This window comes from Rattus rattus, chromosome 1 (assembly GCF_011064425.1).
Source record: "Rattus rattus isolate New Zealand chromosome 1, Rrattus_CSIRO_v1, whole genome shotgun sequence".
In the NCBI taxonomy this organism is placed as follows: domain Eukaryota; kingdom Metazoa; phylum Chordata; class Mammalia; order Rodentia; family Muridae; genus Rattus; species Rattus rattus.
In genome coordinates, this window is record NC_046154.1 from 122,288,129 (window position 1) to 122,303,036 (window position 14,908).

The following is a 14,908-nucleotide window of genomic DNA, read 5'->3' on the forward strand; positions in this document are numbered from 1 at the left end:
ACAGTTGTTTTGTTTTTAAGAGAGGACTTTCCCCACATTGTATATAAGTGCTGTTCTGCCCTAAGTTTTAGTGACAGCCAGATGACTGAAACCCTGAGGATTTCAAGTTATATTGACCAACTTTGCATTCTTGTGTCTCCCTGTGGTCATTAGAAAACTCTCTGTACCTGAACCCACTGTTGTCCATGAGCTGACTCCAGTGGAATTGTTGTGGGGGTCAATGGAATGAACGTGCATAGTGGTCCTGGAATTTCACAAGCACTGGTGCATGTTTAGTTGTTGTATAGTGCTTCCTAAATCAATGAATTAAATAACAAATAAAATATATTGTGGCAAATCTCAGATAACCTGGACAGAAGGAAAACTGGTTTTATTACCGTTGTTCATCACAACTTCAGGACATAAAGCACTTGCTATAGATTGTGGAAGACATACACTTTCCTGTGTTCTACTTCAGCTACTTAGAGGGGTCAACGACTAAGACTACAAGGAAAGATCTGGAAAAAGAAACTGTCATTGTCTCTCTTTTTATGGCTTTCATTCATCAGCGATGGCCATGAATGTATTTCATGTGTATAAAACTAGTACTTTCTCATAATCCTTAATTATCGATGTCTTAAAGTTAGGCTAACAAAATAAAAATACTTCTGACTACTCTTGCGCCTTCTCAAATGAATGAACAGAATTTTCAAGAATGAATATTTTTTGACTTTCTCTTTGACAGCCATTTGAGAAACTCTTTTGTACTTAGTATAATTTCAGAGATACCATGAGTAGATTTTTCTTTGGAACAATGTCCAAATTAGAAAAAAAAAATGTATGCTGTAGAAATTTCAAAGAACGGGACATATAATTGCAAGAAAAATAAAAGCCTAAATACCTTTAAAGTCTGAATGGGTTGAGCACAAAGCTCCCTCACCTTTTCTGTCTTTATAGACCAGGCTAGCCTTGAACTCAGAGAGATCAGCCTACTTATGCCTCCAGAGTGCTAAAATAAAAGGCACAAGACACCGGATCTAGCCTTCACTTTTTCTTAACCTATAAACCAAGAATCTACCACTTCGAGAGCAGCAATGGGTTAAAAAATGTTTCCAACCTTTGGACGTGATTGGTCAAGGATTTATTCCTGATTCTTGAGGAGTGATTTAGCTACAGAACTCCTGAACTCTTGTCTGTTCTTGGCAGGAGATGCCGTTTCTTTAGAATTCATGGAGAGACTCCTCTCAGATTTTCGCTGCCCAACTTCCTATTTGTGTTTATTTTAGAAATACCTCATTATTACTAAAAGCCCCCCCCTTGTCTTTTCCTTGTGGGTGTCTCTATGACGACTCCCAGAGCACTCCAAATTAGAGCCTTAAGTCAGTTTGGGCAGTGTCTCAGGGGAACATTTTGGTCTGCTGCGACCCTAGGCAACTTTTCCTAGAAGATTCCAGCAGGGGCGCCTGGCGCGGGAAAAAAAATTGTGATCCCGACCTGGGACCCAGAATTTTGGGTTGAGACCATTATTGATTGAACCATCTCTTAGTGCCATGTCAGTGGCTCAGAACACTGCCCTTACCTTGGTCATTCATTATCTAGAGCGCTTTCACTTTGAGCTTCAAGTCTCTGGATCCTTCCTCCCCATACACCAAACAGAGCATGTACCTCCCCAGGGCAGCTTGGGGTAAACCTAGCTTCAGGTTTTGCAGTCGCTTCAACCCACTCCTCACATCCGGAAGGAAAAATCTACAGCTTATGACTCCACAATTCCTCTATGAGCCTGGGATTCAAATCCCTGGGGGCCTCCCAGACTCAAGCTCATTCACATTCATTCTCATCCTCTCACAGTCGCTTTCTCTCTTCCCAGACTCCTAACAAGACAAGAAGATCCTCCCCAGAGGCGCTCTCTTTCATTCATCCCCTCCCAACACACACACACACACACACACACACACACACACACACACACACACACACACACACACACACTCGCGTGAGCACACACGCTCACACACCGACCCAGACAGCCCACGCACTTTCCAGACGCCCCCTCTTGCACACTCCCCTCCCTAAAGACATTCACCCACTCACCAGCTGTAGCCTCTTCCATCCCCCGCCCTCCGCCCGGCTCCCCCTCCTCAAGAAGCCGACCCTCGCGCTAGGAGGTAAGGACCCCCGGCAGACGCACTGCACGGGCGCGCCGCACTGACCTCCGCCCGCCCTGCAAGCAGATTAACAAAGGCGGCGGCGAGCCCCGGTCCGAAAACCGAAAGCTGGCTGCGGGGTCCGGAGCCTGAGCCCAGTAGGAGAGCGAGCAGCGCGGGCTGCTCTGAAGTCGCAGGATACAGCCTGAGCTCCCAGATCTCTCTCAAGAGGCGCTGCTGGGACACTGGCCGCACCATGGGCTGCTGCACCGGGCGCTGCTCGCTGGTCTGTCTCTGCGCACTGCAGCTGGTAAGTGCCCAGTGCGTCCGGGTCTGGAACCAGTCTGCATTTCGGACTGGCTTGTAGGGCTCCGTCCCTGGATCCGAAGCTCCGGGCTAAGGACCCGTGAGCTGGCGGAGCTCATCGGAGGGATTCCCCACCCTCTCTGTCCCTTCCAGGATGTCTGTGCCTCCCGCCTGGTAGCTCTTGCCCGCAGGAGGGCGCGGTCTCACTTCTGGTCCCACGCGCTAGGGTTCACTGCGCCCCCACCCGGCGTCGCCACGCGGACCCGGGCAGCTGGGATCGCGCACCAGGAGAGAGCGATTTCCCCGCCCCTCTGTTGGACACCTGGTGTGTGCACCCTCTGCAATTCTGCCTAAGTTATGCCTGGGCTCGTAGCTGTTATCAGGATGGTTTTCTGGAGACTGGTTGTTGTTTGGTTAGAAGGTACTTGGGGGAAGTCAGCTTCTGAGAGAGCTGCAACCTCACCTTTCTGGTAGTTCTTACTTTCAGCAACTGGAAAGCGACAGTAGAGGAGTTGAGTACTCCAGGAACGCGTGCTCTGCTTGGGCACCACAAGTTCAGCTTCTGCCTTTTGCATTTCTTAAAATGTTGCATGTTTAGGATGCGGCGGACTGACAGCTGTCTTTGCGGAGTGAACAGAGCAAAGCAGCAAACAGGACTTCTGTTTGGCTTGGCCCCTTGCCCAGGGAGTGAGTGGACTCAGAAGTTGGAAACCAGGGCGGAAAGATAAAAGACCTTTCTGAGTCTACGCAAATACTCTGGGTCCTTTTGTTATCATGATTGACTCTGTGGTCTGTTTCATGGTCAGTAGAAGTCAAGGCTGCAATCTCCTGTGCCAGACTTCTGTGAGTGGGAGTCAGTCTTTCCCCCCACCCCACCCCCACCCCTCAGTTCAGGGACCTAATCTTGTAGGCGCACCACTGCACTTCCTTTCTTTGAAGCATTCATTTGTTTTGTCACAAACCACAAAGGTGTGAGTGCTGTATTTTGACAAGGCTTTCGGTGAACTTTAAATGGTGATAGCTCTTGCAGGGCTCGTTAACGGGGAGAAGTAATAATGGTGCTCAGTAGTAAGTCCTTGTTCACTGGAGGTTTTTAAACACCTTTACTTTTCCAGCCCCCCCCCCGCCACCTCCCAACCCCCACACCACAGCTTCACTGTATATGTGCTCATTCTTCTGCAATCATCCTCTCACAACAGATAAATCCAGAAGGCTATTAGCCTATTGTACACTGTATTCTCTTGAAATACATAATTTAAAACTTTTACATGAGTATGATTTTTTATTTTTACTTTGGGAAAAGCCCTCAAACGATAACTTATGCGGTGATTTTTTAAAAATAAACTTGGTTTTTAAATTTAAAAAAAAACGGAATAAATTCAGACAACCCTTGTTTCTCTCAGGCTGCTAGTAAGCACAATGGATTGTGTGAACCATAAAAGCATAATTTCAGTGTTATATTCACATAACACATAAGGGTTTCACACACATTTATCGATACAGCCATGATTCAATTCACCCATTTCACCAATTTGCCTATGAGGAACTCTGAAGTTTTTTGCTTCCCCCATCTCCAAAATTAAGTTGCAGTATGGTAGAGTCAGAAACATGATCACATGAATTTCATAACTGGATTTTAAACAAAGGAAAGTGTATGTGTTGTCTAGGTAAGGGTTTCCATCTCTATGCTAAGACACTAAGACCCAAACCCATAACATAGTCCATCATCAACAACAGGGTGGGAACTCACCACATGAAACTGGAAGCAGAGGCTGACACAGACACCTGGGGAGTGATGCTTCCTGGGTTTCTCCATGGTTTTCTCAACCTGCTTTCTTATACAAGCCCAGAACAACCAATCCAGAGGTGTCACCCCCCCCCCAGCAGCCCAGTGAGCTGGACCATCCCACATCAATCAGTAATTAAAAGCCTGTACTACAGGCTTGCACATGGGGTGTTTACTCAACTAAGGGTTCTCTCTTCTGAAATGACTCCAACTTGTGTTGAGTTGACAAGAAAAACTAGCCAGCATACTTGTCTGCCACATTATTACATCAGTATGTGATAGTGTAGTTTATATAAAGAACAGTAGTGCCCTGAAAAAAAACACAGTAATTCTTACTATAACTTACTTCTGGCATATTTCTTCTTATGTTGAGTTTGACAAGCTCTTGTCTTTATAGTTTTGATGTGGATACTGCTTGATGTTTTTATTTGATTTAAGGGGAAAAGAAGACACGGACACAAAACTGGAATTTCATCATTGCTAAGACCAGATTTTTTTCTGAACTGTCTAATAATCTTCAGGCCCTAAAAGGTTCTTTATGAATTTCTTTTGACAAAGTAGATGCTACATACAATACATACTTGAAGTTCTAGTATGCATCACTGAAATATGTTTACTGAAGTAAGAGGCCTAAACAACTTCAAAAGCACAGTTAAAGAGGAAAGTAGTAAAATGATTAAGAGGCAAACTTTAGATATTTTAGTACTTAGGTTTTGAGTATGATTTATTTAAACTTATATATTCAGTTTATAATAATGGTTATGTTTGATAACCAGCTCACAGAAATCATGAACATTTAAGAAGTAAACCCTCTGAGCCTATATAAGCCTTTTCCAGCATGCTAAGTGCAAGGACTCCAGCTTCTGAGAGAGAGGTTTGGTGCATTTCCCACTGAAAACAGCTGCCCCTCTTTCCTTTTCTTCTGATTTTGTCTACTCTGTGAACTCTTGGAAGGTGAGGGTTAGGAAACCTTAACAAGAGCTGCTATGGAGAAGGGGTGCTCTTTGCTACTCAGATTTTGTGCAAGGAATTCACATAGTAACAATGAAGAGTTATCTGCAGACCACTATTTAGACCACCCAGAAGCTCCTCCTAAAAAACAAAGAAATAGAAGGGGTTCAGTGATCTAATTCCTTTGCACATGACCTTCATTCTTTCCAGAGTGAAAATGCATGAACTTGCCCATTTTTTAGGTGATGAACTCTGATTTGCACAATCTGTCCTCTATCTTCTTTCTGCTTCTGTGGCTATTTTCCATTATTACTTCCTTTTCTCCATGCAAACGTATGTGCTTTCACATAGTTTTTGTTTATGCTCCGACTCTGCCAGACCATGGATGAAGGAGAAAGTGTAAAGAATAAAAACAGGAGCACAGAAAACTTTGTGAAGTGATTCTTCCTAGGAAAGGTGATTGGCTACAATTCCACCCATGTCTCAAGTCAACAACAACAACAAAAACATTTAAATGCATCTTCTCTGAGGACACTCTTGGTGCTGTGCGTCTGTATACTTACTGCCAAGTTTTCTGTTATCAGGTGTGTTGAGTCCAGAGCTAAAAAGAACACTCCAGCATGCGTTTGCTAAATCAGCTTTAGTCACCATATTTAAATGAACCTTAAATGTGTTTATTAAGTTCTGCCATTACCTGCACATGGTATTTCAGAAGCATTTTCTCTGAGTTGCCTCAGGAAAGTGTTGAACACACTATGGCAGGCACGGTTCCTACAAAGTATTAGACATCGTCCACTATCATAGTCATTAGACTTTAAGGCATGTTCGATGAAACTTGTCACCACGTCATTATTCAGAGAAGTTATTACATTTTATATTCTTTTATGGTGAGATCTATATTTACTGTCAGAGCTAGTAATCAACCCATTAAAAGTCAAAACTATGATGGCATGTTTATAGTCACAGAAACACCAAGAGGTGTACCTAAATAAGCAACTATTAACATATCGATGGGTTGTATGTTTTATTTTGGAGAGCATCCTCCCCAGTTAAAGAATATTGCATTTATTTGCTGACAGACAGTGAAAGAAAAGCTTCAAGCCTTCCTATTTCACCTTCTTACTTTCTTGTGAGCAGAGCACCTGAGACATTCAAAAGCCCAAATAAAATGTGCATGATATATCTGTTTGATATATCTGTGGTGATATATCTGTTTGAGTTTTGAATTAAGTCCTGTGCAATGCACTGCTTATCTCGAAAAAGTGTTGGACAGCCAGTATGGAAACCCATTTTTTTATAAAATAGATCTAATGATAATTTTGCTTTCACATGGTTTTAATTTAAATAGCTCTTTTTTTTTTACCTGTGCAGAAAAATTTCCTTTTGAAGATGCCTGGTGTATGTCTATGCATCGGGTGCATATAATGTCTACTGAGGTGAACATTTCCCTGAAACTGGAGTTACAGATGATTTTGAGCTGCCACAGGGGTGCTGGGAATTGACTACTGGTCCTCTGGAATAATAGTCCATGCTCTTAACTGCTGGGCCGTTACTTTCATCCTGCAATGTAATTCTTAATTTTTGTTGTCTTTATGTCAATATTATGAAACTTTTAAAGGTTAGGAAAATTAATTTATGACTGTTAATGAGGCTTGGGGATTGTGTAGAAATCACCTTTCATTAGTCAAGGCTGAGAGGACCTACATATCAACTACAGAAGAATGAACTGTGATGTTGAAAATATGGGGCCACAGGAAATACTTGAAAGTAGAAGGGGGGATTGGGAAGAGAAAAAGAGCAGCAGGAGTGAGGGGGTTCAAGAGAGGATAGAAAATAGTGGCCTGAATATGGTCAAAATGCATTCTATTATACATGTAATGAGACCTGTTTAGTCAGGGTTCTCTAGAGGAACAGAAAAATTTGCACAAAAAAAGACATGTAAACACAGAGGAAGATGAAGGCCACACATAATGTCACTGGGATGGGAGGACAGTGAGCCACCTAAGGCTAGCACATGCACAAACTGCAGACAATCCAGGAGGAGTTAGAAAGAAGCATAGTGCTTCCTGCCAGTCTCGTGGGCCCTTAACTCTGCTGAACATTTGCTCCTTTACTTTTGGTCTGTCTGAACTTTATGTTTTTAAAACTTGCTGATTGTGAAGAGTTGGGATTGATGAGTTGTCCCAAGTGCTTCCCTCATAGGGGTGGTTGGACCTTGATGTCAGGGTCATACAGGAGATCTAGGAAGGGCAATCTGATTGAATATTATGAGTTGCACCAGGATTTTGATGGACTGTCATTCAAAGTAGGTAAGTCCTCTGGGTTGGAAGAACTGGGGAAGACTGGACTTTCCTCAAGGCTGTTTAGCAGATGCTTTACTTCTGAAGGTAAACAGAGAGGAGCTGGGTCTCCTAGGCTGACTCCCCAACGCTGAGTGCACTGTCCCTGTGGAGTTTCTAAACTCTAAACTTTTCACTCACTCTCCCATGGAGGTTTACTGAATATCAAGCAATGGAGTCTGTCTGTAGGGCTCCTAGAGTGTTGTGTTTCCTTTCTGGACAGGTTTATTACTGAGACACATGGCACACAGCTTAATGTGCTTTCTCTGTGTAGTCTGAGCTATTCCATTTGAGCTATATCATTAGGAAGGAGCCCAAATAGAAGACACATCAACCATTGATGGTTTATTACCTGGCAGGACTGCCGTTGTGGTGGGTATGAGCTTTCCCTTCCCATGTCTGTGTCTCTCTCTTTCAGTAATTGTCTTCAGGTTTCATAATACACAGCTTAAAGTTTTACTTGATGTTAATACTCGCCAGATTTTCCTCCAGTATTCACTAGGGTGGTTTGGACCCTTTATATGAAGCTGAGGAATGTTCTTAGTTTTGCTTTGCAAAGTGAAGTCCTTATTTTACTATTATTTTTAATTGTCAAATAGTACTTTTTAACAATGTGGGTGAAAAATTTGATATTTTGATGTAGGTACAGGATGGGAAGGGTATCAAACAACTGAATTAGCATAAACATTTCAAACATTAAAAATTGGGGTTCTCAATATTTAAACACTTTGTACATATCATTAACTAAAGTCACCATGTGGTCATCTGTCTCAAACTAAGGCCTGCATGGTACCAGCCTAACTGAGATTAATTCACATATATCTTCCTGATGGGCACTTATCAGAAAATTCTGAACATTTCATGGTGAAAGCCTCCTGACAAACAGATATATATTGTCAGATCTTTTCTTTAACAAGCTCCATCTACTGATTACAAGTTTTATTTCATTGATTAATACCTCTTATTCTTTTGGTTTAAGTTGATTTTATGATTTTTCTCTTCCCAAATCCTTTGTATAGCTTCCCTGCCCTGCCCATGGATACATTGCATTTGTCTTCTATGTGGTTGCTTATTCTTATTAATACCAAAGTGATGTCAGCATAATTCCATCAAAAGATCGTAACATTTCTGTTTAAAATACCAATTGCCTTAGATAACCTAACAATAAAGAATAATTTTTTTTTCACTTACATAAATGTGCACACCTTGTTTCATAGGGACAAGTTTCAGCATCTTATAACCCACCTGTGTTTTTACTCCTGTCTCTTCCCTTGAATTTCAGGGTTGTAAGGTTGAAATACATCCATATAGCTGCATATGTAGCAGAGATGGACCTGTTGGGCATCAATGGGAAGAGAAGCCCTTGGTCTTGCCGAGGCTGGACTCCCTCAGTGTAGGGGAATGTCAGGGCAGGGCATGGTAGGAAGGGGTGGGTGGTTTGGGGGGAATCACTCTCATAGAAGAAGGGGGGATGGGATAAGGGGTTTATGGGCCGGAAACCAGGAAAGGGGATAACATTTGAAATGTAAATAAAAAATATCCAATAAAAAAAGAATAAATGTAGTTAGACATAGTGAGATGGGTTGAGAAATATGTCATCCTTGATACAGCAAGAACACCAAAAGCTGTCCATTTGGAGAAGAAATACTTACCTATAGGGAGTGGCAAATGAGACTCAGAACTGGAGAACACAGGGATTGGCAAGTATAGTAGTTGGCAATGGATCCTATTGCATAACTAGATAGATGGCTTGGGCTAAATATTTTACATGTGTTTCTCAATGATTTTTCCTTCCTTTAAAATGTCTCCCATGACTAATGGTATATATTTAAATCATTAAGTGGAATTAAATTTTGGGTACCTTCAACCTACTCTTTCGCCAAGACTTGGCATTCTGAATGCTTCAGGCAGACCCTCAGTCCCTTTATTAGTAACAGATCTCAGAGGAAGATCAAAAGGAAACTAGATTGTAGCAGTTATCTTCTTGTAAGAAAATTGAGCCTAACCAGCTTATGTTAAGGCATATATAATGCTGGCAGCTTCTCTCTTTTCCAGTAAGAAGTGATGTCTTTATATTTTGGTATTGATCAGTATGTAGAATAATAAATATTTGTAAGTAGGAAGTCATATGCTAAGCCTAAAATCAGTTAATCAAGGTACCAAAATAAAAGCATTGTTCTTGAGTTGTTTCTTCCATTAATAAATACCTTCATATGAAACGATCTTAAGATGTTGTGAAATACAAAATTCTCATTACTGACTATTCTCCCTCAAATGTTTACTGTCTCTCTCTCTCTCTCTCTCTCTCTCTCTCTCTCTCTCTCTCTCTCTCTGTGTGTGTGTGTGTGTGTGTGTGTGCATTTTCTCATATATATATATATATATATATATATATATATATATACAATTGTAGATATAATCTTGCTATGAAGAAGTCTAGGATGGCTGCAAAACTTGATTATCCCTCTGCCTCATAAGTAGTGGAAATGCAGATATGCATCACTATACCAAGCTTTTTAAACCTAAATACCTCATGAAGGAAATCTTTCAAATTGTAGTTTATAAGAAGAAACCTATTTTGGATTTGTCTTTAGTTATAACATAGACATCCACACGCCTTTCTAGCATTGGACTCTCTTTCTGAAACATCCTTCTCCAAATTTCTACTCTTTTCTCTCCATGTTAGCTTTTTCCTAATTGTCCAAATGTGAGCTAAGGCAATTGTACACTAGAGCCAGCTTGTCGCATCTGGGAAGAGTTTCAGTGAGGGTTTTAGAAATTTTATGAGCTAATTGTTAAATATAATTTTATTAAAAAAATTAACCATAGGCGATATAAATAAATTGTTTGGAAATAAAAGTAATGTATATTAATAAGTCAATATATTTATCATCTAGGCATTATTTTACATTTACAGTACTGATGGGTAGGGCTTTTACATAGAAGTGTGCAGATTGCAGAACATTTTTGTCTAATTTTTACATCTAGTGACATCATATTTGTAGCAAAAGTTCTATCATGGAAGAAGTATTTTCATATATAAGTATACAAATGTCACAGTTCAGGCTGCCCTGCTGTCATCTAGAGCCAGTTATTAAACATTTACGAACACACCACCAGGCAAAGTCATCAGAAGGCCAGTTTTCTTTCTATGAGTAGTTACTGAGTAAGGAGCCTTTAAGTAATTCTTCATACAATTAATTAATGTATTAACTTATTCAAAGAGAGAAAATATAATGTGTAATATAAATATGTACATTACATTTTGAGTGAATCTATAAAATTATCCAAGAATAATGGACAAACTTTTTTTTTAAGAAATGTGAAGTAATGACTCCTTCTGTATAAGTCATTTTCTGGTTTCTATAAGGTGTTTATACATTTTACAGTTCTCTATGTAAGTCAGCAATTGACAATGGCTATAGGTTTCCTTCCTAAGCAACGACCTAAAACAAGACTGCTTCCCCATGGGAGACTCATTTCTACTTATTTTGTATTGACTGGCTCCCATGAGCAGGGACTATCTCCAATACATAGGGAACTGCCTGCATTATTGGCCCTAATTAGGTCTTCCCATGAGGATGTCAAAGAATCAACATCAAAAGAATTCAAATGTCTTTTTACACCACATCTGACTTTTAAGGCTCAAATGAATTTCTACGTTCCATTGATTCCACATTAAGTAGTAAATGTTCAACCTTATAGGAGACTGCAAGAAGAATAGTTATTTAAGCATACACTGAAAGGTATTTAGTACATAGTATTCATCAATATTTTTAAAAGAAGTCATTGAGATAACATGATCCAAAATCCAGGGGCACCCAAAATTTCTTTGCTTCATTCTTTGAGATGTCTTCATGAGACAAGCATTATTATATTATTATTCATAGACAGAAAAACAGAATGTGAGAAAATTAGGGAGTGTATTGAAGTAATATAGTTTCTTATTTGTATATTTCTAGTGCATTTAGACATATAATGTGTTGAGGTATATCATAACACATAGAAATGTAGAAATAAAACTCTGTGGAGTGTTATGTCTACATTAAAATAAATGGTTCATTCCAAAGATGTTACAAAGTATAATTTTTGAGCAAGCTATTTCCTCACATGAAAGTTGACTTTTAAAGTGTGATGCAGGCTACTTTTGTCCCAAGTAGAAATACTGAGCTCTTAGAAACAACTTTTGTTTTGTTTGTGATTTCAGTAGAATGTAGCTTTTTCTCATTAGTGATATCTAATTTTAGGGTCCCTCGGGACATACCCTGTTGCTTTCGAAACAAAAGACTGAGGAAATACAAGCTATCTGCAGATCAAGAACTCTCCCCTTTTTGCATGCTCCATTTTCTCTAACAGATGAACCACTTCTGGCAAGCTTTCTTGCTGCCCAATATAACCCATTTTCCACTGGGACCTGTACTCATGGTGTCTTCTCTCTTCCTAAGAGTTTCAGTCACTAATCCTTTTTTGCTGTCTGACAAGAAACTCTTTCTTAACCTTGGATAGCTCACATACTAAAGATTCGAATGCTGTAACCACAGTATTGAATGGATGGCTTAAATTCAGGCCCTCTTAGAGAAAAGCATTAGATGAAGGCTTGGAACCATTAAGGGCCTGCCAAGATCCCCTAACAGCCTTTTCATCTCACAGAGAGCTGTGGTTGGAAGTGTGCAGATGGAGCTGTCCTCAGGGATGCTTCCCATGTGAGCCTTGTTGAATCATTTCACAAGTAGGAGACTTAATGTTTTATAACATTTCAGAGACCCTCCATCATAGGAACATCCTTGGCCATGTATTATTCATGTGTTTGTTTGGCTAGACTAGGAGTGTCTTTATATGTTATTTTTAACTCCTTCACTACTAATGGAGATTATCTCAGAAGGCAGATGTTTCAGGGATTTTAGTGTAAGGAATATTATATGATTTGATAGTTTTATTTTTCTTCTAGAACCACCCAAGTTGTAGAGTTTTGATTTTTCTTAGTATATTTTTTTCTGTAATGGAGATAAACTGGCTTGGCATCTGAAAACAGATCTGCAAGAATTTCACTTCAGGATAATTTAGTTCAATATATTTAAGTCATTTGCTTATATGGAAGACCAGGCTGAGGCATTTCAGATATATAAATTTTGCATCTTTAATTTCCAATTATCACAAACAAATTTGATTACAGAATCCATATAAAAAGTAAAAAAAAAATTAGTTACTATTTCTCATGAAAAGTTTAAGTGCTCTTAGAGGAGTGTTTTATAAATAGAAGTTCATTTCTTTGGTCTCTGGCATCATTTTTAATTAAAAAGTGATCAGAATTTAGATATGGAGTAACCAGTTGCTTTCCCTAACATGAATAAAAGGAAAGACAATAAGAATCTTTCTCAATAGGCCGAAGAATACCTGAGGAATGGTCAACTGATGTGTACCACATACTCCAAAAATACCTTTGGGGTGGGTGGTCTAAAACAACATCAAACCAGCAATTCAGTAAGCAGAGAGCAGATTTGAATATGATATCACTGTTCATGAGTAGGCATATGATAATTGAAACAGGTTAACTTTAGAAATAGATTGTTGGTGAACTAAATATGAGTGGAAAGAGAGCAGTAAAGTAGGACAGATTTAATATGCTTCATTTGCATCCCTAAGGAATACAGCCACTGAACATTTGTAGACGTCCTTGATATTTAGGGTTCCTGGTTTCTGTGCCTTATCATTCAGGAATGGTCTTGGGGCTGCGTTCCATTATACACCCACATATAAACTCCAATATAGTTAGTGGTAGTATTTTATATGAACACCCTAGCTATGATGATCTGAACAGTAATGAACCCCAGACAAAAGATGAATCAGCAATATTGTATTTTAAGCAGTTAACATAGGATCGCAAATTTGCCAGAGACCTATATAGCAATTATCAATGCATTCTCAAAGGAGGGGTGACTTTCTATTTCTTACATTTAAGTATTTTGAAATATTCAGTCAAACTTAGAAAAGTTATTTTGGAAACACCTGTAGTTGAGAAGGAAAATGAAGAAACTCAGACATGAAGGCTAATGGTGAATTATTAGAATTGAAAGCAAATGTTTCAGAATATGAATGAAAAATATCTCCCTCCACCCTTTGCTTCAATCTGTTTCCGTCACCCCTAGAATCGCTGTCCCATGTTATGAGTTGCTAAGCAAATTTCGCCAGAATCACTCTTGTTTCTTTTTGTTTGTTTGTTTTAGTTTTTCAACTGGTTTTTGGTGAGACATTAAATAATACACTTAAATCCTTTCCCTAGAAGCAGGGAGAATGAGGAGGAGTAACAGTAGAAGGGTAACTAGAGGAACTAGGACCCATTTGCAGTTTACTAACAGGGTTTCCAAGCTTCCTTAGTCGTCCCCAAGGTTTGACAGCTGGTAAGTATTGATTCCTCTCTGTGCTATAGGACTATTCAGACAGAGGGATAAGAAGGCACAATTGAAGTTATATTTGTACCATGTTCAGCGCTGCCTGCCCTGCTGCTCTCTGCATAGTTTCTTCCTGCAGAGAGGCATGCAGACACAGGTGCCTATGCTGAATCTTGATATACTCATTCTCGTCCTACAGCTGCCAGCTGTGGTTTGTATGTCCACTTGTTCATAAAGATTCATGGCCCGAATCCTCGTGCTCAGGTGGCAGCAGCCTGGCAGTGTCTCCCCTTGGATTTCCCTTATCACTTGGATTTCCTTGAGTGTGACATTCTAATGGAGGCTCTCAGAGGCCACCTGGAGCAGTGTTTCATGATCTGTCCTTTCCCGCCCATATGGCTGAGAAAGGAGGCTGTGTAATTTTCAGTACTGATAACTTTCCTTGAGAAAAGTAGCATCAGAAACCCATACCTTTCCGTGCATGTCACGGATGCAACGAGTGCATAAAAAGTGCCACTACAGAAAAAGATTCTGGCATTAATTCAGAGTGTAAGTGATCACCTATTGTCTACCTCCCATCTAATTACTTAAAATTGCTACCTGGGGCTTGGAGTTAAAACATACATCATTCTCCAACTCCATTGATTTTTTTCTCTTCTGGTAAGTTCATTGTGGTGACTACTTTATAATTATCCTTTCTACAAAATAGCAGGAATAAGCAAAATTGATAATACTTCTGTCTGAACAAGATTTGTGGTCTAGTTTGTGGACAATTTGGGAAGCTATTTGTATGGTTGCCTACAGAATAAAATATGATGGATCTGCTTGTCCTGAAAAAGAAACAGAGAAGAAGAAATAAAAGAATCAGTTGTTACTAGTGACAGCGTGCAGTAAACATTGATACTCACACAAAAGTGTCCCCAATTTGTAAATCAAACATTTTGATATGTACACATTTCTAAGGTAAACTTGAATAATTAAGTGCATTCAAATGTGAAATTAAATGTATTTTAT

General features: G+C 39.8%; 1 protein-coding gene across 2 annotated transcripts in view; it reads left to right on the plus strand.

Annotated features, from left to right (window-relative positions):
- Positions 1–1,617: 1,617 nt before the first annotated feature.
- Positions 1,618–14,908, plus strand: part of Nkain3 (sodium/potassium transporting ATPase interacting 3) — a 614,865-nt gene continuing 601,574 nt past the window's right edge. For both annotated transcript variants that reach the window (XM_032905295.1, XM_032905301.1), the window contains exon 1: positions 1,618–2,433. In XM_032905295.1, the coding sequence (XP_032761186.1) occupies positions 2,380–2,433 (54 nt within the window). In that variant the 5' untranslated portion in view covers positions 1,618–2,379. The remainder of the gene's footprint in view (positions 2,434–14,908) is intronic.